Genomic DNA, 26408 nt, shown 5'->3' with positions numbered 1-26408 from the left:
AAGGTGCGCTGCCCCGACTGCGTCACTCGGTCACCCTGCTCCGCGCTGGCGGCACATGTAAGGGCGCTCAGGGGCCTTCCAGAAGGGGAGGAGGCCCCGGGGCCCCGGTGTCCCCGCCCCATAAGGTCGCCGGCCAGGTGGGGCGTCGGGACTTGAACCCAGGCTCCCAGTGGGGGCGCTCAGGGCAAGGACTCCCCGAGTTATGTGATTCCCTAAATCTCAGGTCCTCCCTCAGGCCAGCCCCGACATAATAATACGGGAATAATGTCATATATTATAGTGTCCTAATGTCCTAATATCCTAATATCCTAAGCTTCCGGATCCCGGGATTTTGAGTTTTGAGTTTTGGGATGTCTGAGTCTGGATTTCTTGGGTGCCGGGAGGTTGAGTGTCCGGAACCCAGGCCGGGAAACGATCTTCTGTAAAAAGCCCCAAAAGCCAGTTTTCTCGGCCTCGGAGCCCAGGGAGTGTCCGCGGACCAGGGTAACACCCGGCAGCCGTAAATGAACGGACGGGGGGGGCGGGGGACAAAACCTTAATATTATGTGGTTTCCGCGCGCTGCACGAGAGGATTCTTTTCAACCACTTAAAAATGTAAAAAACATCGTGAGCGCAAGGGCCATACCAAAAAAAAAAAAATTTCTGGAATCCGGAACTGGCCCAGGATCCGGAGGAGGCCGCCACCACCGTCACACGGGGCTTGAAGCCTTAGGCCACGTCCCGTGTCCGTGGAGCGCCACGGAGCCGGCCACTGGCAGGTGCTGCGTCCCAGCCTCCCCGAGAGAAGCCCGGCCGGGCCGGGTCGCACCGTTTGCTGCCCGAGGTCGTCCTGCTCCCCGCACCCCGCACCCCGCACCCCGCACCGTGCGCCCACACCGGCAGCCCCGGGTGGACAACGTACCCGAGCAGGAAGCCCCGCGCCTGCCCAGGCCGGTCCCCGCCGCTCTGGGATCCGACCAGGGTCATCCTGAGTCGGGGTGAACTGGCCTAAGGGAAGGAGGCCTTCGCCGCCGCGGACAGCGCGCTGGGAGGGCTGCTGGGGCCGGGCCTCGGGACACGCGGCCGGCCTCGCATCCTCTCCTCCATCCCCGAGTGTCCCTAGAGTCAGGTGGCTGGACAGCCCGAGCACACCCAGGGCCCCACCGGCGGCGGCAGGAGCGCAGGGCGCAGGCTCGGCCATCACCGCCACCGCCTCTGCTGGGCACGGCTCCCCCTGACACTCGGGCCCCGCAGGACCTGTCCCGGGGGCCCCCAAGTCCCAGCGCCCCCCACCTGGACGGCAGCGGCCGGGTGTTCTGCGCTCAGAGCCGCGCCGCCTCATCCGTGACCCCCCGAAATGCACTGGCTCCCCTTCTACAGATAAGGAAACTGAGGCCCAAGGCCCACCCACAGAGGATGCCAGGCAGAGACCCTGTGGGTACCTGGGGAGGGGGACCACGGGGGACCAGGGGACCAGGAGGTGCGCGGCCGGGGAGGGGGCAGGGAGAGTGGCCTGGAGCCCTCACAGGGCCGGCAGCCGCTGGGCAGGGGCCAGACTCCTACACCTGCTGTAAAACCCCACCTCCCGCGCCCCCTCCCGGGACCCCCGCTGCCCCTCCCGCTCCCTGCGCCCTCCTCAGGCTCTCCTGTGTCCTGCACGTGCTCCGGGGCAGGCGTGGGAGTCCGCGCCCAGCCCCGTGTTTCTGGGACCCAGGGGCCGCACCTGAGGTCTCCTGTGAGCCCGCCTGGTGAGGACGTACCGGCCCAGAAGCCGCGTGGGGAAGCATCGGAGGGGGGAGTCGTGGGCATGGATGGATGAATGAGTGAGTTACTAAGTTCATTCATTCATTCATTCATTCATTCTTGTATCTGTGCAAGCCCGCTGCGTTGAGCACCAAATGTGCTCCAAGTGCGTGTACCAAGTGAGCACCAAGTGTGTGCCTGGCCCGGGACCCTGGGCAGCCTCAGCCCCAGGACACCCCTTGACCTCCAGTGTCCCTTCTAGTCGCTCCCATTCCCCAACCCTCCCCCCCGGGGGAGGGGGGAGGGGGACACTCCCACCCGGCCTGTCCCAGGCCCTGTGACCTCCACGTGCTTTCAGCCACCGACAGTGTCTTCAGGTCTTCGCACCTTCGGCTCTGCCAGGAACGCTGTGCTTGTGGGCTGGCGAACTCCTACTCACCCGCTGCAGCCCCAGCGCCAATGCCCCTGGCTGCCCGGCACCACCGCGCTGTGGGAGCTCCCGGCAAGGGGGGACCCGAGGGGTCCTCCTCCGCGCCCCGGCGGGGGGGGTCAGAGACCCGCCCGACAGTGTGCCCTCCCCCATCGCGGCGCAGGGGCGCAGGGGTGAGGCGGGCCGGCCGGGCGGGGCGGGGGTCGGCGGCGAGGGGCTCAGGAAGTCCGGCGGCAGGAATCCGGCGCGGCGCGGCCTTATAAGGGCAAGAGCGCGCGGCCCAATGAGCGGCGGGGGCGTGGCGCCGCCCCGAGCCCCGCCGAGCCCCGTCCGAGCCGCAGCCCCGGCCCGTCCCGTCCCGCCGGCCATGAGCTCGACGCAGTTCAACAAGGGGCCCTCGTACGGGCTGTCGGCCGAGGTCAAGAACCGGGTGAGTGAGGGCGCCGGGGGCGCTCGGCTGCGCAGGGTCCCCGCCGGGCTCCGTGCGCGCTTGGGGAGCCCAAGCAGAGGGGCGCCCCAAGGTCCACCTCCGGCACCTGCGGGCGGGCCCAGGGGGAGGCTGGAGGGGGCTCGCCCTTTGTCCTCACCCGACCTGAGCGGGGTCCCTGGGGTCCCCTGCCCCAGGGTCATCCCAGGGCGCAGGGTTTCTAACCTGGAACCCGGGGAGGGGCTGCAGGAGCCCCGTTGACCTGGCCGAGAGGGGCCGGCCCTGCGGGGGTCACACAGCAGGTCCCTCCGAGGGCCGGCGGCGGGGTGACCCCAGACCCCCGGACACGACCTGGGCCCGTGGCTCACCGCCCTTCCAGCCCCCTCCCTGGCCCCCCCCCCCCCCCCCGTGTCATCCCTGCGGGGCAGATGCCGCCACCGGAATGTGGCCCCCAGGAGCCTGCCTGGGCCTGTTGAGGGCAGAGCCCTGCGGGGGGACAGGCCGCTGCCCCCGCCCCCAGGATCGTGCACAGGAGGGACGGTTGGGGCCTCTGAGCTCCCAGGAGCCCCCCTCCAGCCCTTCTGACGGAAGAGAGAGGCTGAGGCTGGGGAACCACAGCTGGGTCGCCCGGCAAGCTCCAGAACCTTCCGTCAACACGCTCTTCTCCACGCCAGCGATAATTGCGTGGGGTGAACGTTTACCCGCCGGCTGGCAGCTCGGGGCCTGGGGGGCCGCCCCGCCCGACAGCAGGGAAGTCTAAGAGCCCCACGGTGTGTTCACGGGGCGCAGAGATGTCACAGCTGCCCAGGGCCACACAGCCTGCGAGGGGCAGAGTCGGGACGCCCGCCGCAGCCGGCTGCCTCTGAGGGCCACCTGTCCTGGCGGGCAGCCCCCTGCGTCTCCCGCGGGGCAGCAGGAAGTGGGTGGCACCCCAGCCGGGGCGCAGGCGGCTTCCGCAGACGCGGGGTGGGCTGGGGCAAGCTGAGACCTGCTCCGTCTGGGACGTGGAGGTCGGGAGGCTCCCTGCCACTGGCCGTGCCCTGCGGGGCTGGAGGACGGGCAGGGTGGGGGCAGGCCTGCTGGGTCCCTGGGGCCGCACACCCACGCCCTGTCCGCGTCCGGGCTACTTAAGAGGACCTGGAGACCTCTGGAGGCCCCTGCCTGGCCCTGGGTGCCTCCGTTTACCCCTGGCAGCTGGCGGTCCCTGAGCAGTCCCTGGATTTCCTGCTGGCTGGGGGGTGGGGGGGCTCTAGACCTCTGGGAACAGCTGGTCCCGATTTAGCAGGGAGGCAGCAGCTGCATTCCTGGCAGTTTGTGGCCGCGTGGAATGTGCTGAAGGCCGGCTGGACGGCGGGGGGGGGGGGGGGCAGTAGGGGGGACAGCGGTGGGGGGGGGCAGGAAGGCGGTGGTAGCGGCCTTGGCCCAGGACCCCATTCCCTGGGAGCCCTGGGGACCCAGCCCAGCTGTGCAGGTGGCCAGGTGGCCGCACCCGCCGGGCTGCCTCAAGCTCAGCTTCTCACTGTTCCGGGCAGGGCCGCGGGGCTGCGGGAACCGGGAACCGGGAGACGGAGGCCTGGGGGGGGAGGCGGGCGGATCACGTTAGCGGGCCAGCCTCCCCGCCTTTGTCTCCTCCGACTCAGGTCAGCTCAGCCCCATCCCAGGCCCTGGGCTTTCTACGCGGGAACCAACAGGTGGGGCCTCCTAAAGGCCAGGGAAACTGACGGGGAAACTGAGGCACGGGGAGAGGTCATAAGGAAGTTAGGAGCGGAGCTGAGAGTAGGAGTTGGGTCTGCAGGCGGTGGCTCTGGGGTCCTAGTCCCCGGGAGGGGGCGGAAGGACAGCAGGGGAGAGCGTCCGGGACCGGGACCTATGTGGGCCACGGTGCGTGGGTGTGGGCTGATGCGCAGGGAGCCCACTGCCCGGGACAGTCCACAGCTGAATGGGGCCGGACCCGCCCCTTAGCCCCGCTCCGGGCCACCCTGCCTTCCTGGCCCGTGGTGCCCGGAGGGAACGGGTGCGCCCGTGTCTGTGGGTGGGGGCCGTGCCGACGGCGGCCGTGAGCACGGACTGTGCACACCGCACCGAGCCGGGCGGCCAAGTGCACGGGGCGGGTCAGAAGCACGCGGCGTGCGGTGTAAGGACAAGAGCTGGAGGCGGCGGGGCCTCGGGGTCTGAGGAGGGCTTCATGGCCGGGCAGTCAGGGAGGCCCGCTCCAAGGAGGTGACCTCCAGGCTGGACGGCTGACTGCACTCGAGGGACCCAGCTGTGCAAAGGCCCTGGGGCAGCAACTGGTGTGGTCGGTTCAAGAACAGAGAAGGCTTCGGTGGTTCCTCAGTAGGTTAGTTACGGTGCGGCCCAGCTCCTCGCTCTGTTCCCGCAAGAACTGAAACCTTGTGGATGGACGTTCACGGCAGTTCCACTCACAGTAGCCGAAAGGCAGAAACAACCCAGGTGTCCATGGACGAGGGGATAAACACGTGCCCGTCCACGCACGGGCACGCCCCCGGCCGCGAGCAGGAGCGAGGCGCCCACGCCACCCCGGGGACAGACCCGAGCCCCCAACGCTCAGGGAGGGAACCAGACACAGCAGGCCCCATGGGGTGGAGTCCACGCGTGTGACAGGTCCAGGACCGGCTCGTCCACGGACAGGGAGGGGGCTCGGGGGGGTCGGGGGGAAATGAGGGTGATGAGGCCAGGGTTTCCTTTGAGGGTGATGGAATGTTCTGGAACTAGACCAAGGTGATGGTTGCACAACATGGTGAGTGTATTTAAAACCACTGAACTGTTCCCTTTCAAATAGTTAAAATGGGGGCGCTGGGGGCCCAGTCGGTGAAGCGCCCGATCCCGGGGTCCTGGGAGCGAGCGGGGTCTCTCCAGTAAATAAAATCTTTCAAAAAAAAAAAACAGTCAAGGTGGTGAGCGTCACGTGCATCTCACAACAATTTCCGGACGGGACAGGGACGGCGTGCAGGGGTGCCAGGGGCTGAGGGGCCACGGGGCTGTGCTGCCCGCCACTTGGCGCCCCTGCAAGTGGCCGATGGGCAGGAGACGGGGCGCGTCTGCGTGGCGGGGAGGGGGATGTCCACGCCCAGGGTTGTCCCTGTGCCCGACCACGGGAGGAGAGACCACGGGAGGAGAGACGGGGCGGGGTGGGGCGGGGCAGGGCGGTCCCTGGGGCGCGTGGGGTCCCTCGTGCTTGGAGCTCCCCGGGGCTGCCGCTGCCCCGCCTCATCGCGACCCTGTGCCCCCGCTCCATCCAGCTGCTGTCCAAGTATGACCCCCAGAAGGAGGCGGAGCTCCGCAGCTGGATCGAGGGGCTCACGGGCCTCTCCATCGGGCCCGACTTCCAGAAAGGTCTGAAGGACGGAGTCATCTTGTGCACGTGAGTGCTGGCTGCCTGGGGGTCTGCCTGGGGGTCTGCCTGCGGCTCTGCGCGCTGTCCCCGGGACCGGGCTCGGTGTCTCTGGCCTGCGTTGTCCCGCGTGACTGCTTGGCCCAGGCTCCGGGATGGCGAGCATCCTCCCTCCCCGGGGTGGGAGAGCCTCCCCCCCGGGGAAGCCTGCGTTGCAGGGGGACACTGAGGCCCGGGGAGAGGCGGTGGGGCCGCTCGGGAAGGCGTGAGGGCGGCCGAGGGTCGTGGTTGGGTCCCTGAGGGGCCCCTGCGCTGATGGAGCCCCCCCCCCCAGACTCATGAACAAGCTGCAGCCAGGCTCCGTCCCCAAGATCAACCGCTCCCTGCAGAACTGGCACCAGGTGAGGACCGGCGGGCGGGCAGGACGAGGCGGGGCCCGGGGACGCACCGGCCGCAGGCGCCTCACTCCCGTCCCCGCCTCCCCAGCTGGAGAACCTGTCCACCTTCATCAAGGCCATGGTCAGCTACGGCATGAACCCCGTGGACCTGTTCGAGGCCAACGACCTGTTTGAGAGCGGGAACATGACCCAGGTGCAGGTGTCTCTTCTCGCCCTGGCGGGGAAGGTGAGGCCCGGGGCCACGCCGCGGCCCTCGCGGATTCACAGACGCCCGTGGTCCGTTCCCCTGCCGACCCCGCAGAGCACCCAAGGCACCAGGCGCTCGGGACTCGGGGCGAACGGGGCGACACAGCCCACCCACTTACGGGTTCGCCGTTGGAGGGGAGGAAGCAGGCGATGAAGAAATCTGTTAGTTAAAAAAAAAGCTTAATAGTTTAGAGCAGTTTCGGGTTCACAGCAGACTCGAGAGGAAGGTGCCGAGGTCCCCCCGGGGCCTCCGGGCCCCACAGGCGCGCAGCACCCGCCCTCCCTGCCAGAGCGCGCCCGGCGCCGGAATCGGGGAGCCTGGGGGTGCGGCGCCACCAGCCGGAGCCCCGACTTCCCGCCAGGCCTCACCTTCACCCCCCACAGGTGATAGGTCAGTTAGAGCTTGTGAGAAGCAGCCTGAGGAAGGTGAATCCGGCCAACGCGTGGGGTCTGGCGCCCCGGAGGGTTGGAGCAGCTGCTGAACGCGGCCCTCCGGAGCACCGGGGCTGATGCGGGGGCAGGGGCGGCCAGGGAGGGCCACGCTCGGGAGCAGGCGGGTAGCAGGTCGTGATGGAAGGGGGCAGCGGCTGGCTGCCAGGACGCCTCCCAGAATCCCCGTCCCGTGCCGTCCCCTGGGGCGAGGTGGCTGGTGGCAGGTGGGCCGACCCCCAGGGACGCACGGTCTGGGCGGCTGCCCCTCCCCGGTACTCCCAGCACCCCTCCCCTTCAGGCCAAGACGAAGGGGCTGCAGAGTGGCGTGGACATTGGGGTCAAATACTCGGAGAAGCAGGAGCGCAACTTCGACGACGCCACCATGAAGGCGGGCCATTGCGTCATCGGGCTCCAGGTGGGTTCTGGGGGGTGCGGGGGTGGGACCCAGGCCCGGGGCAGGGTCTAGAGGCCTGGGGGCGGCAGCCTGACCTCTCCCGCCTGCCTCCCTGCAGATGGGCACCAACAAATGTGCCAGCCAGTCGGGCATGACGGCCTACGGCACCCGAAGGCATCTGTACGACCCCAAGAACCATATCCTGCCCCCCATGGACCACTCAACCATCAGCCTCCAGATGGGCACAAACAAGTGTGCCAGCCAGGTGGGGCCCCCGGCCCTCCCGCCCCCCAGCCCCGTGGGCATGCTTGGCCCCGTGCCTGCCTCCCGCGGACGGTCCCACTCTGGATTTGTCCCTACCTCGCTGTGCGTCCCCGGGGCAGTCACTGCGGGCCCTCGGAGGACTGCCTAGGGGCCCGTCCACCTCTGACATGTTCACATCCTGTGATTCTCACTTGTCCTGCCACGTTGCAGATCTTGGAACTCCCGGGTGCTTGGGGGCCCTCGGCCCCACCCGGGGAGCTCCCCGGCGGGCAGGGGGAGCTGGACCCAGACGCCGCTGGTTCCCAGGGAGATGCGCTCCGCACGGAGGCAGAGAGGCGAGGGCGTCCGAGCAGGGCTGGCCAGGCCCCGCAGGAGCTTGTGCCCCGTGCAAGGACAGGAGCGGACGGTGTGGGGACTCGGCCTCCACTGCCCCCGTCCCTTCGCAGCCCTGAAGCGCTCTCCTCCCTCCCCAGGTGGGCATGACGGCTCCCGGGACCCGGCGGCACATCTACGACACCAAGCTGGGGACGGACAAGTGCGACAACTCCTCCATGTCCCTGCAGATGGGCTACACTCAGGGCGCCAACCAGAGTGGCCAGGTCTTCGGCTTGGGCCGGCAGATCTACGACCCCAAGTACTGCCCGCAGGGCCCGGTGGCGGATGGGGCTGCAGGGGCTGCAGGCGGCGGCCCAGACCCCGGGGAGGCCCCGGAGTGCACCCCCTACCCGCAGGAGGAGGCCGACTACTGAGGCGCCCTGCGGGGGCCTCCCCACGTCAGTCTGGGCGGTTGCGGGGTTCTTCTGTTTTTCGTCTTGATTTTCTCCTTGTCTGAGCGCTGCCCGCCCAAGGCCTGTGGGGCAGGGGTGAGGGGCACACGGGGGTCTGCCTGCCAAGGTTCCCGCCGCAGATCTCCCAGCAGGCTTTGGGCTGAGCCGTGGGGGTGGGGGGAGAAAGACACCCCGGCAGGCGGGGACCAGCCCTGAATGGTTTCCGGTTGCTTCTCCTTCTCTTCCCTTTTCTCTGATCAGTTTGTGGTTTCTGTACCCGCAGAAGTTTCAGGCAGTTTTAATGAAAGAAAAATGTTTTTTTGCAGGGCAGTGGTGGGGGTGGGGGTGGAAGGAAGGGGAGGGCCGGCCCCGGCCTGAATCACTTGAGGGCTTGTAAGGGACCGGATTTCTCTAGCACTGCCCCCAAGGGGCTGGTGGGGAAACTGAGGCCCGGCAGGACGACAGAGTTCCGAGTGGTTGAGGCAAAGCCACCGGAGCTCCCCCTTCGCCCCACCCCTGCCCCCCTACTTGTCCTCATTCCTCTGCCAAGTACTGCACAGGGACCCCCAGCGGAGGTCCTCCCGGGGGGACTGGCCCCATCCAGCAGCCCAGGGACCAAGAGATAATGTGAAATGTGACTGTGGACCAAAGGCAATAAAAACCTCTTTTTAGGAAGAAACGGCTGGTGGAGTTGGAGTGTGTGTGTGGGGGGGTAGCTTGGATGGGGGGATGGAGGGTTCTGGGGCCCTGGGGTGGGGAGGCCAGCCTCCAGCAGATCCTCACCCACGGCCTGGGAGGAGCTGAGGCCCAGGGCGGCAGGTGAGTGCGGGCCTGACATTCCAGGTGAAGAAGGGATCGGAGCGTCAGGACCTGGGTCCTGGGCCGGGGAAGAGGCTGGACCTCCCGGCTGCTTGGAAAGGAGGTGGGGAGCCCCACTCGCAGCTCCCGTGTGCAGCTGCGCCCGCCTCTGTTTGTGCCACTCCCTGCGCGGGAGCAGACCGGCCGGCGGACTCCTATTCATCCTCGGAGCCCCAACAGCAAGGCCCCGCTCCGGGATCTGCGGGTCCATGCGCTCGGACCCTCCCCACCCCGAGCTTCTGGAACGGGGTCTGGAGGTGACCCCCAAAGTGATGTGACCGTTAGGACAGGAGCTCCCCTTAGAATGCTGGGCCCCTCCCCCTCCGTCGCCTCGCCACTGTAGGGACCAGAGGAGTCCCTGTGGGTCGGGCAAGGGCTGGCCGGTGGAACCGCACTGTGCGGACCGACACACGGGGGTCACCGGGCCGTCGCAGGGTCACGGGGCGAGTCTGGCCAGGAGCGGGGCTCCCCCCGCGGGCAGTGGGAGAAAGGAGCGGCGGCGCTGCGGGCGGGGACACTGCCCGGCCGGCGCGTGAGGGCGGCCACCAGCGCCCCACAGTGACGCAGCAAGAGAGAGCGGTCCCTTTAAGAAACCCGGCTCCGCACGGGCCCGCCCCCCCCCGCGCGCGCGCGGCTCCCGCAGGCCCGGCCTGTGAATGGCGGGGGCGGCGGCCAATAGCAGCGCGAGGGGCGGGGCTTCGGGCCGGGGCACCAGCCTCGGGGGCCGTAGAGCCAGCGCGGGACACGCCTCTTAAAGGGGCCGCAATCCGGGGCGGCTGTCCCGGCGGAGGGAAGGAGGCAAGAGGGGGGCTGGAAAGGTGAGGGGCTCCCGGGGGGCGGGGCGGGGGAGGAGACTCGAGGATTCCCGGGGCGCAGGAGGGCAGCGGGCCCCCTGGGAATGGGCGGGTGAGGGCAGAGCGCAGAACCCCGCTCACCTTCACGGCGGCAGGTGGACCCCGGATCCTGGGGGGGGGGGGGCGGCTCACCTGAGACGGGCCGCCGCCGTGCACCTGCAGCCCCCCGGCCCCAGCTCCCTCCGGATGGAGCAGAGCCCTGCAGTGGAGGTCGGGGGCTCAGTTCCCCCCCTCGCCCGCCTCAGTTTCCCTAGGGTGCAACGATGAAGTAGGGCCGCGCTGGGCAGCTGCAGCCGAGGTCGGCGTCAGGAATCGCTCGTTCCAGGAGCGCGCATCGCCGCGTCGCGTCCTTACGCCCCTTCGGGCTCCCGGGTGGAGTCTGGGGGCGGAAGAGTTGAGACGAGCCCCCCGCCCCCCGAATTACCTGCCAGCCCCGCGGATCCCCGCCCCCCGGGAGCGGCAGCCCAGGCAACCAATCAGGTGCGAGCACGGCGCCGGGCGGGGCTCCCATTGGCCCGCTCCGCCCGGGACCCGAGAGACCCTTTACTCAGCGGCTGCTGTCCGGGGGCGTCCAGAGCCCTGCACCCGGCACCGAGCAGCGAGGGCCAGAGCGGCCAGGGTGCGCCCGCGGGCACAGGCACGTCCTCGGCCCGACCCCGTCGGGGCCCCGTGCGTCCCCACCATGGCCTTCTGGACGCACCTAATGCTGCTGCTTTGGAAGAATTTCCTGTATCGCAGGAGACAGCCGGTAATGCCAGGACTGGGGGCGGGGGGCGGGGCGGAGTGCCCGGCGCCCCCTCGGCCCCCTCGGCCCCCACGGCCCCCCTCTTCTGCCCCTCCCCCAGGTCCAGCTCCTGGTGGAGTTGCTGTGGCCCCTCTTTCTCTTCTTCATCCTGGTGGCCGTCCGCCACTCCCACCCCCCACTGGAGCACCACGAATGTAAGCCCCCCAGGGACGGGGTGGGCGGGGTGGGGGGGCAGTGTCCACCCGTCCACAGGGGCCCAGTGAGCGGCGGAGGGCACAGGCGGGGCACCCAGTGAGTCTGGGCGAGCGCGCTGTCCGGGAGGGGGTGAGCCGGGCGGCATTCAGGCTCCCACCCCCGGCCTCCCCACAGGCCACTTCGCCAACAAGCCGCTGCCCTCGGCCGGCACCGTCCCTTGGCTCCAGGGTCTCGTCTGCACCCTGAACAACACCTGCTTCCCGCAGCCCACGCCCGCCGAGCAGCCCGGCGTCCTCAGCAACTTCAAGGACTCCCTGTGAGCCAGCGGCCGCGGGTGCGGAGGGCCCCCGGGGCTCCGGGGTGTGTGCCGAGCCCCCACCTCCTGCTCCCTCTGTCCCCAGGGTCTCCCGGCTCCTGGCAGATGCCCACACCGTCCTGGGGGGGCCCAGTGCCCGCAGAACGCTGGCCAGCCTGGGAAAGCTGATGCCAACACTGAGCGCCACTAGCAGAGCAGGTGAGGAGGCCCTTTGGCTGGTGCGGGTGGGCTCAGCCTCCATCTGCCCAGCTGTGTAGTGGGCACGGGGTGGGGGCTGCCTCAGGCCTAAGCTTGTCCTTCTCCCAGCCCGGCCTCAATCCAGCGACCCAGCGCAAGACCGACCACCCCCTGAGCTGCTGGGGACACTGCTTGGGAAGGTGAGAAGTCCCCGCCCGCTCCCAGGCCTTTGCCTGGGCTCCCCTTGGTGCCCGAGGGACACTCCTCGTCCTGTCGGGCCCAGACGGACCGTGTCCAGCACGGTGGCGAAGTGTCCAGCCCGAGAGGCCTTGCACGAGCCTTCACTCGTCCTCTGCTGGCGCAGTCCGCACGGGAGGGGGACAAAGTGCTCGAGCCCCTGTGAAGCTCCATCCGGATGGGTACCACCCTGTGGTCTCGCTCCCCAGGAATCCCTGGGGTCTGTGCTGGGCCACGCCCAGGAGTCTGTGGCCGACTTCGTGGAGGCTGCAGAGGACCTGGCCCAGGAGGTAAGAGACCCACTCACCCTCCACCGCAGCCGGGAAGCCCAAAGGGTAGGGCAGCCCGGGCACTTCCCTCGGGGGGCCATCTGAGGGGCAGAAGGACAGAGGGAGAAGGCATGCCTGGCAGGGAGGGCTTCCAGCGTCCTCTGGTGACCCCTCCCCAGCTCCTGGCACTGCCCAGTCTGGTGGAGCTGCGGGCACTGCTGCGAAGACCCCAAGGAGCTGGAGGTCCCCTGGAGGCTGTATCGGAGGCCCTCTGCGGTGCCCGGGGGCCCGGCATCTCAGGGGGGCCCTCCCTCGGCTGGCACGAGGCCGGCCACCTGAAGGAGCTGGTGGGGCAGGAGGCGCTACCCGACAGCGGCCTGAGTGAGTCACGGCCTCCCTTCCCCTTCGGGAACTGGGGCGACGGGCGTGGGGGCGGGCCTCATGGTGCCCCTGCCCCCCAGGCCCGGCCTGCGCTGAGCTCGTGGGGACCCTGGAGACTCACCCGCTGTCCCGCCTGCTCTGGAGGCGCCTGAAGCCGCTGGTGCTGGGGAAGCTGCTGTTCACGCCCGACACGGCGTTCACCAGGCAGCTCATGGCCCAGGTGAGGACGGCCGCCGTCCTGCGTCCCCCCTCGGCCGGGACGCGGTGTGGCCGCAGGGTTTTGAAGGACAGTTTGCGGGATCGCAGGTGGAGGGACAGCACGTCCAGCGCCCCGAGGCACAGATGGAGCAAGACAGGACGGCGGGCGAGGCGGGCGGGGTCCTCAGGAGGAGGGCAGGGTCGCGACGGGGCGTTCATGTGGGCGCCCTCCTCCCACAGGTGAACCGGACCTTCCAGGAGCTGGCTCTGCTGAAGGACATCCCGGAGGCGTGGGCTGCCCTGGGATCCCAGCTCTTCCGCTTCTTGAATGACAGTTCGAACGTGGCCATGCTGCAGGTAGGGTCAGGACGGGGTGGCAGCGGCACCCAGCCTCCCTGGGCGCGTCATCCCTGCGCAGCACACGGGCAGCGGGCAGGGCCGGGCCTCCTGGGCAGGCGTGTGGCGGCGGCTTGTGGCGTCCGGGGGGCGGACAGGCCCCGGGAGAGAAGAGGGCGGACGCGGCCCGGCAGGCATGAAGCAAACCCCCACGTCCCCGCCGCTCCCCAGAAGCTCCTGCAAGCTCAGGACAGAGGAAGGAGGCGGCCTGGGTCCCGAGGCCAGGACCCGGCCAAGGCCCTTCTCACCTTTCTGGACCCCCGTGGGGACGGCTACGGCTGGCGGGACGCCCATGCTGACGTGGGGCACCTGGTGGGCCTGCTGGGCCGCGTGATGGAGGTGAGGTGCCACCCGCCTGGGAGCCCCGTCTGTAGGGTACGTGGGGTGCAACCCGGTCAGCTGGGCGGAGGGGAGCCCCACTGTTGGGCCGCCCAAGGACGGACACAGCCCAGGGCCTGCAGAAGTGTGATGGAGGAGCTGGGCCCCCCTGGGGCCCCGGGTTCCCGTGTAGGACCGGGTGCCTGGGACCCATGCCCAGGCCCTTCCTCAGTGTGTGACCCTGGACAAGCTGGAGGCCGCACCGTCGGAGGCAGCCCTGGTGGCGCGCAGCCTGGAGCTGCTCGCAGAGCGCCGCTTCTGGGCCGGGGTCGTCTTCCTGGGGCCCGAGGACCCTGGGGACCCCGCTGGACCCGGTGGCCCCGGCCACGTGCGCATGAAGATCCGCATGGACATTGATGCTGTCACGAGGACCAACAAGATCAGGGACAGGTGGGGCATCCCGCGTGCGGGGGCTGTGATGCGGGAGCTGCGGTGTGAGGGGTGCGCCCCGGGCTGGGGGCCCACGACGAAGGACCCGGTGGGTGATAGAGGCCGGGCGAGGGCGGAGCCGCCCATGGTGCGCAGGGCCCTCGGCCTCCCGGCGTCTCCCGCAGCCCCGCCCTGCCCCACGCAGGTTCTGGGACCCCGGCCCGGCCGCTGACCCCCTCGCTGACCTGCGCTACGTGTGGGGAGGCTTCGTGTACCTGCAGGACCTGCTGGAGGGCGCGGCTGTGCGCGTGCTGAGCGGCTCCGAGCCCCGGGCCCGCCTGTACCTGCAGCAGATGCCCTACCCCTGCTATGTGGATGATGCGTGAGCGCCGCCTCGCCACCCCCCCCCCAGGGACAGACGTCAGGTGGCCGCGGGCTCGGCCGCTTCCGCGGGTCCACGTGGTCAAGGCTGCGCCGGCGCCGCACCAGGACCAGTCCCTGTGGGAGGAGCGGGGATCCCCGGGGGGCGGGGGCCGGGCGCGGGGCCGTGGCCGTGCTGACACCTGCAGCCCGAGGCCGGAGCGCGGGGCGGCGCACGTCCAGGGGCCCGGTGTCCGGCCGCCGCTCAGCGGCCTCCCCGCCGCAGGTTCCTGCGCGTGCTGGGCCGCTCGCTGCCGCTGTTCCTGACGCTGGCCTGGATCTACTCGGTGGCGCTGGCGGTGAAGGCCGTGGTGCGCGAGAAGGAGACCCGGCTGCGGGCCACCATGCGGGCCATGGGGCTGGGCGCGGCCGTGCTGTGGCTCGGCTGGCTCCTCAGCGGCCTCGGGCCCTTCCTCCTCAGCTCGGCGCTGCTCGTGCTGGTGCTCAAGGTGCTGTGGGGCCTTCCTGGCGCGGGTGGGGCCCCAGGGCGAGCCCGGGCCTCACCGCAGCCGTGGGGGCCCTGCAGCTCGGGGACATCCTCCCCTACAGCCACCCGGCCGTGGTCTTCCTGTTCCTGGCGGCCTTCGCGGTGGCCACCGTGGTGCAGAGCTTCCTCCTGAGCGCCCTCTTCTCCCGCGCCAACCTGGCCGCCGCCTGCGGGGGCCTCGCCTACTTCGTGCTGTACCTGCCCTACGTGCTGTGCGTGGCCTGGCGGGACCAGCTGCCTGCGGGCGGCCTGGTGGCTGCGGTGAGCCCGGGTGGGCCGGGCACGGGGACCCTGAGTGCGTGCGGGGACCCTGGGCCGTGCGCTCGCTGACCCACCTGCCCCCCCACTGCCCCGCAGAGCCTTCTGTCGCCCGTGGCCTTTGGGTTCGGCTGCGAGAGCCTGGCGCTGCTGGAGGAGCAGGGGGAAGGCGCCCAGTGGCACAACATGGGCACCGCGCCCGCCCCCGAGGTCTTCAGCCTGGCGTGGGTCTCGGGCGTCCTGCTGCTGGACGCTGTGCTCTACGGCCTGGCCACGTGGTACCTGGAGGGGGTCTGCCCAGGTGGGCTTGAGTGGAGGGGAGGGACCTCAGCACAGCTGCAGAGGGGAGGCTGGGCGGGGCGGGGGGCGGCCAGCCTCAAGGCACAGGTGGCTGCTGGGGGTGGGGATGGAGGGTCGGGGGCGGCCTGAGGCAGGCGGACGGCGGTCGGGGTCGCGGGCCTGTCCTCCGCCTGGATGCCCGGTCCTGGCATATGGCCAGCCGCTGGCACGCTCCAGGCCGGGGGTCCGAGAGGTGACCGGGCGCCGCTGCCCCCAGGCCAGTACGGGATCCCCAAACCGTGGACCTTCCCCCTTCGGAGGAGCTATTGGCTCGGACCTTGCTCTCCCGTCGCTTCCCCCCCGCCTCCCACCCCGAGGGACCCAGAGGGTGAGGTACAAGGCGGCCTAGCCGCTGCCGCGTCCACGTCCCCCGCGGCCCCCCCGCCCCCCAACCTGCCGGGTCCCCGACTCCGCAGACAGGCTTCAGTGTCCCCCCCGTCCCCCGCAGCGCTCACAGAGGAGGTGCCGCCAGGCCTGACCCCCGGGGTCTCCGTTCGGGGCCTGGAGAAGCGCTTTCCGGGCAACCCGCAGCCGGCCCTGCGCGGGCTCACCCTGGACTTCTACGAGGGCCACGTCACCGCCCTGCTGGGTCACAACGGCGCCGGCAAGACCACCACGCTGTGAGCGGCTGCCCCCTGCTCCCTCCCGGCCTCAGGGAGCGGGACCCCAGGTCGCCCCGGGCACCTGGGAGACAGATACGTGTGTTCTCCGTGCCTCAGTTTCCCTCCTCTGTAAAACGGGGACAAGGTTCACCTTTGGCCTGGGCTCATGAGAGGGGCCTTGTCGGTGCTTCCGCGCCCGCTCTGGGGGTGCGTCTCCTCCCGGGGGCAGCTGCCCTGAGACCCCTTTGTCCCCAGGTCCATACTGAGCGGTCTCTTCCCGCCCACGGGGGGCTCCGCCTACATCCTGGGCCACGACATCCAGTCCAGCCTGGCAGCCGTCCGGCCCCACCTGGGCGTCTGCCCGCAGTACAACGTGCTGTTCGACCTGTGCGTGGGGCTGGGCCTGGGCTGCGCGCGGGGGGTGGGTGTGCGCGGGCTCCACCGGCCGGGTGACCGCCGCGTCCGGCCCTGGCTGCAGGCTGACGGTGGACGAGCACATCTGGTTCTACGGGCGGCTGAAGGGCCTGAGTGCCGCTGCCGTCCGCCGCGAGCAGGCCCGGCTCCTGCAGGACGTGGGGCTCGTCCCCAAGCGCCGTGCACAGACGCGCCACCTGTCTGGTGAGCCGCCCCGAGGAGGGCTGAGGCTGGGCGGGGTGGGGGACTGCGGGGCGGGAGGGCGGGGAAGGGCCCGGCGGGGGGCTGGCTCATGCAGGACGCCCGCCCCGTCCCCACCCAGGTGGGATGCAGAGGAAGCTGTCAGTGGCCATGGCCTTCGTGGGTGGCTCCCGGGTGGTCATCCTGGATGAGCCCACCGCCGGCGTGGATCCTGCGTCCCGCCGCAGCATTTGGGAGCTGCTGCTCAAATACCGGGAAGGTGAGAGTTGGGGGAGGCACGAGGCTCCCCGAGATGCTGCCTCGGGTGCCAGGGAAAGTTTCTGATGATGACGCTCTGAGAAGAGGGTTTTGAGGGATGGATAGGAGCTCGATGTACGGGGTGGCAACTCCCGCTAGTGGCCACGGCTGGGGCAGAGCCCTCATCCCGACGGGATGCGTGGCTTGGTCCCCACGCCCAGGTCGCACGCTGATCCTCTCCACCCACCACCTGGACGAGGCAGAGGTCCTGGGGGACCGTGTGGCCGTGGTGGCGGGAGGCCGCGTGTGCTGCTGCGGTTCCCCGCTCTTCCTGCGCCGTCACCTGGGCTCCGGCTACTACCTGACGCTGGCGAAGGCGCGTCCGTCCCCGGCCGCTGGCGGACAGGTGAGGGCTGAGCCGACCCCCGAGCCCGAGCGCCAGGCTGCAGCTGGGTGGCCGTGACAGCCGTGCCCTCCGCCCGCAGGGGAACGCTGACTCGGAGGCCGCCGCGGGGCCCGGGCGGGAGGCGGAGCAGGCCGGCCAGCGCAGCGCAGCTGGTGAGTGGGGGCAGCGCCCCGAGACACCATACAGGACCCTGGGCCTCCGACCGCACAGAACCCGAATCCCGGCCCTTTCACCCGGCCTGGCTGACGCACCCGCCGACCTGCCGCTGCCTGGGGCCCGCCCTGGGCGCCTCACCCCAGACTCCTGCGCCGGAGCGGGCTCCTCGGGGCCACGCACCCCTGCCCCCAGGACACCGTGTGGCCTGCCCTGCCGGCGCCCTGACCCCTGCCCCCGTCCACCCAGGTGCCGCCCAGCTGCTCTCGTTTGTGCAGCAGCTGGTGCCCGGGGCGCGGCTGGTGGAGGAGCTGCCCCACGAGCTGCTGCTGGTGCTGCCCTACGGGGGCGCCGTGGACGGCAGCTTTGCCAGGCTCTTCCGGGAGATGGACCGGCGGCTGGGGGAGCTGGGGCTGGCCAGCTACGGGATCTCCGACACCAGCCTCGAGGAGGTGCGGCAGGGGAGGGCTGCCTGGAGGAGGGGGCCTGGCGGGGGCAGCCGCAGAGCCAGCGAGGCCTGGGGACCCTTGGTGTCTGCGGGGTGCCTCTCTCCCAGGGGGTCCCCAGCTGAGCCCCTGCCCTGTATCCCCAGATCTTCCTGAAGGTGATGGAGGACCATGCTGTGGACACAGACCTGGAGGGTACGGCCCCAGGTCCCCGGCGCCTTGACCTCTGCCCCTGATTCCCAAACCCATCTGCTGTGACCCTTGACCTCGACCCAGACCCGAGGAGGCCGCACGGAGCCCTTGACCCTGACCCCGACCCCCGCCGGGCCCGCAGGTCATGGCCGCAGGCAGCAGCCCCCGAGCTCAGGCCCAGATAGGACCACACGGCTCAAGACTGTGCCGGAGCCGCAGGCCCAGGAGAACGGGGAGCTCGGTGAGCCGTGCACCCTGACCCGTGCGCCCCCGGGTCCCCCAGAGTGTGGGCGCTGACCCTCCGTCCCCCGCAGCTCTGTCTGCCCCAGAAACACAGGCCCTGCAGGGCTCCAGGCCGCTCGCCGCAGGCCGCCTCCGGGGCTGGCCGCTGACCCGCCAGCAGCTCCGCGCCCTGCTTCTCAAGCGCTTCCTGCTTGCGTGCCGCAGCCGCCGGGGCCTGTTTGCCCAGGTGAGGGGCCCGGTTGGGGTGAGGGTGAGGGTGAGGGTGAGGGTGAGGGGCCCGGGCACCGGGGACTGCGTGGGGACCCGGGCGCCTGGCCTGTGCTCTGGCCACCAGCCCAGGGACCTCAGAAGTGTCCGCACCCTCCGCACCTTCAAGGCGCGCCCCGGGGAGCCCCGGGCGGTTCTAGAGCGGGAGCGGGGAGGGGACCGGCAGCCTGGAGGGCGGCGGGGTGGCTGACGGGCCTGTCCCTCAGATCGTGCTGCCCGCCCTCTTCGTGGGTCTGGCGCTGCTGTTCAGCCTCATCGTGCCGCCCTTCGGACACTACCCGGCTCTGCAGCTCAGGCCCAGCATGTACGGCGCCCAGGTGTCCTTCTTCAGGTGGGTTCGGGGTCGGGAAGGGGCGGCAGGCGGGCGGGCCGGGGGCAGGCCTGACTCTGAGCCGCACCCACAGTGAGGACGCCCCAGGGACCTCGGACCGAGCCCGCCTGCTGGCGATGCTGCTGGAGGAGGCGGGACTGGGGGAGGGGGCGCACCGGCAGGACAGCTCCGCCAGGTGAGGGCCCGCGGCCGACCCTCGTGCCCCCGGGCCCCAGGTTCTCGTCTGGGCCCTGGGCGGCGGGCCTCGCGGGGCTGGAGCTCCCCCACGCCGGCGTGGGAGCTGGGGCGTCCGTCCGCGTGCCAGGGCCTGCGGAAAGCTCGGTGCCTCCCCGCCACAGGACGCCTGGGTGCACACAGCCCGCCGCCTGCCAGTTCTGGGCGCCGGAGGTGCCTGCAGCCGTGGCTGAGGTCTTGGCCAGCGGGAACTGGACGCCCGGGTCGCCGTCCCCCGCCTGCCGCTGCAGCCAGCCCGGAGCGCGGCGCCTGCTGCCCGACTGCCCCGCGGCGGCCGGCGGCCCCCCTCCGCCCCAGGCGCTGGCCGGCTCCGGAGAGGTGGTGCAGAACCTGACGGGCCGCAACCTGTCCGACTTCCTGGTGAAGACCTACCCGCGCCTGGTGCAGCGGGGGTGAGCGCCCTTGGGTCCTGGAGCCTGGAGGAGGCGGGGCGGGGGCGGGGCCTGGGTGCCCCCGATTGCTCTCCTGCCCCGCCTCGTCTTGCCTGTCCCACCCAGCTCGCGGCGTCTCGACCCCGCTCACGTCTCTGTCTCTCCCGCAGCTTGAAGACCAAGAAGTGGGTGAATGAGGTCAGGTGAGGAGGGTTCCACCCCCGCGCCCCCTCCTGCCCGCTCCGGGCTCCGGGCTCCCCCCAGGCTCCCTGGCCCTCACTGGCTGTCCCCTGACCGCCCCCTGCCCTGCAGGTATGGGGGCTTCTCCTTGGGGGGCCGAGACCCAGGCCTGCCCTCAGGGCAGGAGGTCAGCCGCTCGGTGGAGGAGCTGCGGGCACTGCTGAGCCCCCCGCCCGGCGGGGCCCTAGACCGCATCCTGAACAACCTCACAGCCTGGGCTCGCAGCCTGGATGCCGAGGACAGCCTCAAGGTGGGAGCTGGGGGAGCGGGCAGGGGCCTGGGGGGCGGTCCACCCCAGCGCCCTGACCGCTCGGCTCTGACCCCACCCTAGATCTGGTTCAACAACAAGGGCTGGCACGCCATGGTGGCCTTTGTCAACAGAGCCAACAACGCGCTCCTACACACCCGCCTGCCCCCGGGCCCTCCCCGCCGTGCCCACAGCATCACCACGCTCAACCACCCACTGAATCTCACCAAGGAGCAGCTGTCGGAGGCGGCGCTGTGAGTCACTCTGTCCCGCATGTGGGCCCAGCCCTGCCGCAGCCTCTGGGTCATTTGGGGCGCGGGGGCACTCTAGCTGTGTCCATGCACAGGAACCACCCCCTCTGCTCCCCAGGTCTGGGGACTGGGACTGGGCCGGGCTCAGTGGGTTACAGGCTCGCCCTGCAGCCCAGGCGCCCCAGCCCTAAATAGCTCCACCCATCTCCCCGGCCAGCGGCAGGCAGCCAGGCTATGGATCCTCGCCCCGTCGGTGGTGGGCGGGGTTCTCTGGACAGCTCTGCCCCTCACCCACAGGATGGCCTCCTCGGTGGACGTGCTGGTGTCCATCTGTGTGGTCTTCGCCATGTCTTTTGTCCCAGCCAGCTTCACCCTCGTGCTCATTGAGGAGCGTGTCACCAGGGCGAAACACCTGCAGTTTATGGGGGGCCTGCCTCCCACTCTCTACTGGCTCAGCAACTTTCTGTGGGACATGGTGCGGGGCATGCTTGGCGGGCGGAGGTCCAGCCGCCTCTCACCACCTCCCCTTTCTGGCCCCTTCTGATCAGACGTTTGTCCAGCATGGCCCGAGTGGAGTCCTGGGGGACGGTGGGAGACTTTATGTCCTGCTCCCTCCCACACGGGGCGAGGGGGTGTGTTGGGACGGGGCACAGGTGTGAGGATGGCAGTTCCCACCCGTGCAAACCGACGGCGGTAATTACCATCTCCAACGCAGTGTAACTACTTGGTGTCAGCGTGCATCGTGGTGCTCATCTTCCTGGCCTTCCAGCAGAAGGCGTACGTGGCCCCCGCCAACCTGCCCGCCCTCCTGCTGCTGCTGCTGCTCTACGGGTGAGGCCTCCCTGGCTGCTCAGGGCCCGTTCTTCCTGACCCCCCCCACCCCAGCCCCGAATACCGGGACTCCTCCAGCTCATAGCTCTGATGGGATCCCAAGTGTGACCTAACTTAGGGATGCGCAGCGGTGGCCTTAAAAGCTCATCTCTCCCTGGGGCGGGGGTGGGGGCGCCCGGCAGGCGGCAGGAGCTGTGCATGCTCCGGACCTCGGGGTTGGGGGCTCAAGCCCCACACTGGGGGGTAGAGTTTACATAAAACAACATTAAAAACCTCGTCCTGTCTTGACTTATGAGAAGAGGGCTGTGGCAAGGATGAGGGGAGGGGGGGTCTGGGCTACTCACTGGGTGTCCGGTGGTCACCCCGCGACCCACTGCCCCCCAGCTGGTCCATCACGCCACTCATGTACCCGGCCTCCTTCGTCTTCTCCGTGCCCAGCACGGCCTACGTGGTGCTTACCTGCGTCAACCTGTTTGTTGGCATCAATGGCAGCATGGCCACCTTCGTGCTCGAGCTGTTCTCTGACAAGGTGTGGTCCCCTGCAGGCCGGGGCTCGGGCTGCGCTGGCCTCAGCCCCGGCCCCTGACCCACCTCCCCTCACTGTGTCTGGCCCTGAGCAGAAGCTGCAGGACGTGAGTCGGGTCCTGAAGCAGGTCTTCCTTGTCTTCCCCCACTTCTGCTTGGGTCGGGGGCTCATCGACATGGTGCGGAACCAGGCCATGGCTGACGCCTTTGAGCGCTTAGGTGAGAACTTCACTCTAGGTGGGGAAGTGCCAGCCACGTCCTTTACGCAGGGTGGGGACAAACAGCAGCCCCCAGGAAGAGAACTAGAGGTCTTAGGTGGCCCCCATGCTTGGGTCGACTGAGAAGCCAGCACAGCAGCCAGAGAGACTAATTCATTTTTTAAAGATTTTTTTTTTTAATTTATTTATTCTTGAGAGATAGAAGGAGAGACAGAGCCAGAGACACAGGCAGAGCCAGAGCCAGAGGGAGAAGCAGGCTCCATGCACCAGGAGCCCGACGTGGGATTCGATCCCGGGTCTGCAGGATCGTGCCCTGGGCCAAAGGCAGGCGCCAAACCGCTGCGCCACCCAGGGATCCCTAATTCATTTTTTAAAGATTTTATTTATTTATTCATGAGAGACCAGAGAGAGAGAGAGAGAGAGGCAGAGGCAGAGACACAGGCAGAGGGAGAAGCAGGCTCCATGCAGGGAGCCTGACATGGGACTTGATCCTGGGTCTTCAAGTTTACGCCCTGGGGTGAAGGCGGCGCTAAACCGCTGGGCCAGTGGGGCTGCCCTAGAGAGGGTAATTCTGTATGGGGTCCTATCACAAGAGATCTAAGGCCCTAAAGGGAGATGGTGATACTACTGTTTTCTATACCAATTAGAGCTTGGTTGAGTGGCCCACCCAGTTCTCGGTCCTTTTGTTTAAAAGCCCAAGGTGACCTGGATTGGGGGGGGGGTGGACAGAAATCAAGCACACCCCTACTTCCCATGACCCAGGTCCTCCTTCCTGTCTCCACAGGAGACGGGCAGTTCCAGTCACCCCTGCGCTGGGAGGTGGTCGGCAAGAACCTCGTGTGCATGGCGGTGCAGGGGCCACTCTTCCTCCTCTTCACGCTCCTGTTGCAGCACTGCAACCGCCTCCTGCCACAGTCAGTGGGGACAGGGTAGGGGTGCGAGGGGCTGGGGCTGGCCTTGGGCTCACCCATATGTGTGTCCTCAGACCCCGGCTGAGGTCGCTGCCCCCCCTGGGGGAGGAAGATGAGGACGTGGCCCGAGAGCGGGAACGGGTGGTGCACAGGGCCACCCAGGAGGACGTGCTGGTGCTGAGAGACCTGACCAAGGTGGGTGCAGGGTGGTGGTGCAGAGCCCTAGGCAGCCCCCCGTCCCCCCGTCCTCAGGGACCTGAACTCCTCCCAGGTGTACCACGGGCAGAGGACACCGGCTGTCGACCGCCTGTGCCTGGGGATCCCTCCTGGTGAGGTGAGTCCAGGGCGGGGCCCCGGTGCGGGGGCATGGGAGGTGCCTTCCTGCGTGCCCACTGCCCTTCCCTCAGCACCTGCTGCGCGCACCTGCCGCCCCTCGTCGAACAGCTCCCTGGCCCCCGCTTACCGTCTATTGAGTGACTCCTGACTGGTGACATTTGAGCTCCTATTTTGTCCCAGGAAGCACCTACTGCGTGCTTGCGCTCGTTGAGCCCCCGCCGTGTGCGGCCCCTACTGAGATCAAGCGCGTTGTTACCGAGCACCCGTGGGGGGGCCACACATGTGCCAGGAACCTTACCAAGCGCCTACTGTGTTGTGTGCCACCGTTGGAGAACCAGTTGTATCATTGAGCCCCCTTCTGTGGACATCTGTATACGTTTGTCGGGCATCAACAGTACCTACTGGGCGCCTGTTGTATACACCCCTCCCTTGAGCGCTGGCCCACAGCTGGTACTTCTCGGGCACGTGCCCCAAAGCAGTTCACGTTCACACAACTACTATGTGCAGCTGTGTTGGCTGTGTGCTCTGAACCCGCCACCTCCCGGGGCTGGTGCACACCTGGAGACATGTGCAGTGTTAGCGTGAGCTGCTGTCACTTTGTCAAGCACCGCCCGTGAGCTCCCGCTCTCTCCACGCTGGGCTGACTGCACCCAGCCTGGGTGCTCGGGTGCTTCCGGGAGGCATCCAGCGATCGCAGGGCCCGCGGCGCATGGAGCACTGCTGCATGCGATCTTGGAGACACCCACCGGGTGCCAGCATGGGAGACGCGTGTGTCGCGTGTGCCGATGAGCATCCCCTGCTCAGTGTTGCGCTCCACCTGCCTGCACCCCCGGTATTGAGCGGGGTGCGGGCCAGAGACCGCGCTGAGGGCCATCTGTGGGGCCCCCGCAGTGTTTCGGGCTGCTGGGAGTGAACGGAGCAGGGAAGACGTCCACATTTCGCATGGTGACTGGGGACATGCTGCCCAGCGGTGGTGAGGCCGTGCTGGCAGGTCACAGGTGAGGGCTGGGGCGGGCGTGGGGCTGGCCTCTCCCCGGCGAGCTCGGCTCGGCCTGGCCCTGAGCCCTGCCCTCTCTCACCACAGCAGTCGGGGTGGGGGGCCCAGGCCCGCCCTTGCCGCCCAGCGCGGGGGCCTAGCCGAGGCCCTGAGCCCCTCCCCGTCCCCGTCCCCTTCCCTGTCCCCAGCGTGGCCCGGGAGCCGGCCGCCGCGCACCGCCACATGGGCTACTGCCCGCAGTCGGACGCTGTCTTCGAGCTGCTGACCGGACGGGAGCACCTGGAGCTGTTCGCGCGCCTGCGCGGCGTCCCCGAGGCTCAGGTCGCCCAGGTGACCCCCCACCCAGCCCCGCAGCCCGCCCTGAGCCCACCTGCAGCGCACCTGCGCGCCCCCAGCGCCCACACTGCGGCTCCCGCACAGGCTGGAGCCGCCCCCCGCCCCCCGCCCCTCCCGGCCGCGGCCCCCCTCCCCCTGGGAGCGCAGCTGTCCCGTCCGGCCAGGTCCCGCCCCTCGTTCATCCTGGCCCCGCCCCTTGGCTGACCACCCCCACCTTCGCCCCTGCCCCGCTCGCTCCGCCCCCCCAGATGGCGAGCTGGGGCCTGGCACACCTGGGGCTCGGCCAGTGCGCGGACCGACCCGCGGGCACCTACAGTGGCGGCAACAAGAGGAAGCTGGCGACGGCGGTGGCGCTGGTGGGGGACCCGGCTGTGGTCTTCCTGGTGCGCGGGGGCGGCGCGGGGCGGGGCCTGGGAGGCCGGGGCGGGGCCAGGACCCCCAACCAACCCGGCCCCGCCCGCGCCCCCAAGGACGAGCCGACCACTGGCATGGACCCCAGCTCCCGGCGCTTTCTCTGGAACAGGCTCCTGGCCGTGGTGCGGGAGGGCCGCTCCGTGGTGCTCACGTCGCACAGGTGGGCCCCGAGCCCGGGCTGCGCGGCGGGGCGGGGGCTGCGCGGGGCGGGGGGGCCTGGGCCCGCGGAGGCTCAGAGCCCGGGGACGCAGGCCCTGGGGTGGCCCGACCTGGGGGTGGGGGGTCGCCGGGACCCGATACCGGCCTTCCCGGCAGAGGTCCGGGTGGGCGGGCGGTGTCCAGGGTGGAGGGTGGGGGTCCGCGCCCGCGGGGCGGGGGGCAGGGCGGCGCCCCCGGAGGGACTGACGCGAGCCCCGGCAGCATGGAGGAGTGCGAGGCCCTGTGCACGCGCCTGGCCATCCTGGTGGACGGGCGGTTCCGCTGTCTGGGCAGCGCGCAGCACCTGAAGAGCAGGTGAGGGGCGCGGGGGGCGCGGGGGCCCGAGGAGGGCGGGGCGGGGGCCCGAGGAGGGCGGCCCGGCCCGGCCCCGAGCGAGCGCGCAGCCCTGTCCCCCCAGGTTCGGAGCGGGCCACACGCTGACCCTGCGGGTGCCCCCCGCGCGGGCCGACTCGGCCGTGGCCTTCGTGGGGGCGGCGTTCCCGGGGGCCGAGCTGCGCGGGGCGCACGGCAGCCGCCTGCGCTTCCAGCTGCCGCCGGGAGGGCGCTGCGCCCTGTCCCGCGTCTTCGGGGAGCTGGCGGCGCGCGGGGCGGAGCTGGGCGTGGAGCACTTCTCCGTGAGCCGGACGGCGCTGGAGGAGGTGCTGGAGGAGGGGCGCGGCGCGGGGCGCGGGGGGCGGGGGGCGGGGGGCGGGCGCCCCGCGCTGACGGCCCCTCCGCCCGCCGCAGGTGTTCCTGGACTTCGCTGCGGCGCAGGGGCAGCGCGAGGCGGACACTCAGGACGCGGGGGCGGGCACGGACCCCGGCCCGGAGCCCTGCGCGGAGCCCTGCGCGGCCGAGTCGGCGCTCTGAGCCCCCCCCACCCGGGCCGGGCGCTGCGCGGGCGGGAGGGGCCGTTGTCCCGGAGGAAATAAAGAGATCTCGGCGCGTGCAACTGCGTGTGCGTGTGCGTGTGCGTGGGCCGGCGGCGCGGGTTCGCAACGGCTCTCCTCGCGGGCCGCCCTGGGCCTTGGGGCCCGCTGGAGCCCAGCTGCGGGGCCTCCGTGGTGGCCGGGAGCCTGCTGGCGGCGGCCCCTCAGCACCCACGTGGGTCTGCAGGTGAGGGCCGTGCCCGCGAGTGCCTGGCCGTGAAGTGGGCACGAGCGCGAGGCCTGGAGATGTTCTGGGCGGCCTGGAGGAGCCCCGGGGTGGCCCAGACCTCGGGCCTCCTGGCTGGGCGCAGGCCCCAGAGCCCTGCGTGCTGGGCAAAGGGTCCTCGAGGGCCCGCTGGGCTGGGTCTGCAGGTGGACCCGGGCCTGGGGGGCCCGGGGCGCCGCACACCGCTGCCCTGTGCCCTGCAGATGCGCCCCTCCCGGCAGGCTCAGCGGGGGCGTCAGGGAGGGTGAGGGCTGGGGCCTGGGGGGCGCGGAGGCGAGGCCCCAGGTCTGGCTGCGCATGTTTCCCACAGCGTCCTGTCAGTGGTGGGTCTGCGTGTGCTCCT

The 26408-nt window shown here is 70.1% G+C and overlaps 2 protein-coding genes across 7 annotated transcripts; both read left to right on the top strand.

Moving 5' to 3' along the window:
• Positions 1-2452: 2452 nt before the first annotated feature.
• CNN2 (calponin 2) lies at positions 2453-9111 on the top strand. Its single transcript, XM_072722053.1, has 7 exons — positions 2453-2582; positions 5840-5961; positions 6266-6332; positions 6418-6555; positions 7306-7422; positions 7520-7666; positions 8139-9111. Exons 1-7 carry the CDS (start codon positions 2520-2522, stop codon positions 8412-8414), a joined length of 930 nt encoding a protein of 309 aa, XP_072578154.1. The 5' UTR covers positions 2453-2519; the 3' UTR covers positions 8415-9111.
• Positions 9112-10023: 912 nt separating this feature from the next.
• Positions 10024-25862, top strand: ABCA7 (ATP binding cassette subfamily A member 7). Of its 6 annotated transcripts, XM_072722043.1 has the most exons (47): positions 10024-10108; positions 10390-10892; positions 10990-11083; positions 11259-11400; positions 11486-11598; positions 11707-11777; positions 12024-12104; positions 12263-12464; positions 12545-12684; positions 12903-13019; positions 13230-13397; positions 13609-13826; positions 14011-14187; positions 14452-14674; positions 14752-14973; positions 15070-15271; positions 15527-15637; positions 15758-15929; positions 16167-16298; positions 16390-16529; positions 16648-16785; positions 16985-17169; positions 17249-17321; positions 17572-17774; positions 17915-17963; positions 18103-18201; positions 18275-18429; positions 18677-18801; positions 18875-18976; positions 19140-19427; positions 19577-19609; positions 19719-19896; positions 19978-20147; positions 20442-20619; positions 20860-20975; positions 21360-21504; positions 21596-21719; positions 22503-22632; positions 22704-22824; positions 22901-22963; positions 23857-23963; positions 24151-24292; positions 24547-24681; positions 24769-24872; positions 25133-25225; positions 25329-25569; positions 25658-25862. In XM_072722043.1, the coding sequence occupies exons 2-47, from the start codon at positions 10827-10829 to the stop codon at positions 25778-25780; spliced, it is 6411 nt and encodes a 2136-aa protein (XP_072578144.1). In that variant the 5' UTR covers positions 10024-10108; positions 10390-10826; the 3' UTR covers positions 25781-25862. The 6 variants fall into 6 exon arrangements, with proteins under 6 accessions (XP_072578144.1, XP_072578142.1, XP_072578143.1 ...); XM_072722041.1 differs by lacking the exon at positions 10024-10108 and having other exon boundaries at positions 10537-10892; positions 13233-13397; XM_072722042.1 differs by lacking the exon at positions 10024-10108 and having other exon boundaries at positions 10537-10892; positions 24547-24654.
• The last annotated feature ends 546 nt before the right edge of the window (positions 25863-26408 follow it).

This window comes from Vulpes vulpes, chromosome 9 (assembly GCF_048418805.1).
Source record: "Vulpes vulpes isolate BD-2025 chromosome 9, VulVul3, whole genome shotgun sequence".
Classification (NCBI taxonomy): Eukaryota; Metazoa; Chordata; class Mammalia; order Carnivora; family Canidae; genus Vulpes; species Vulpes vulpes.
This window is presented reverse-complemented; position numbering and strand designations above follow the sequence as displayed.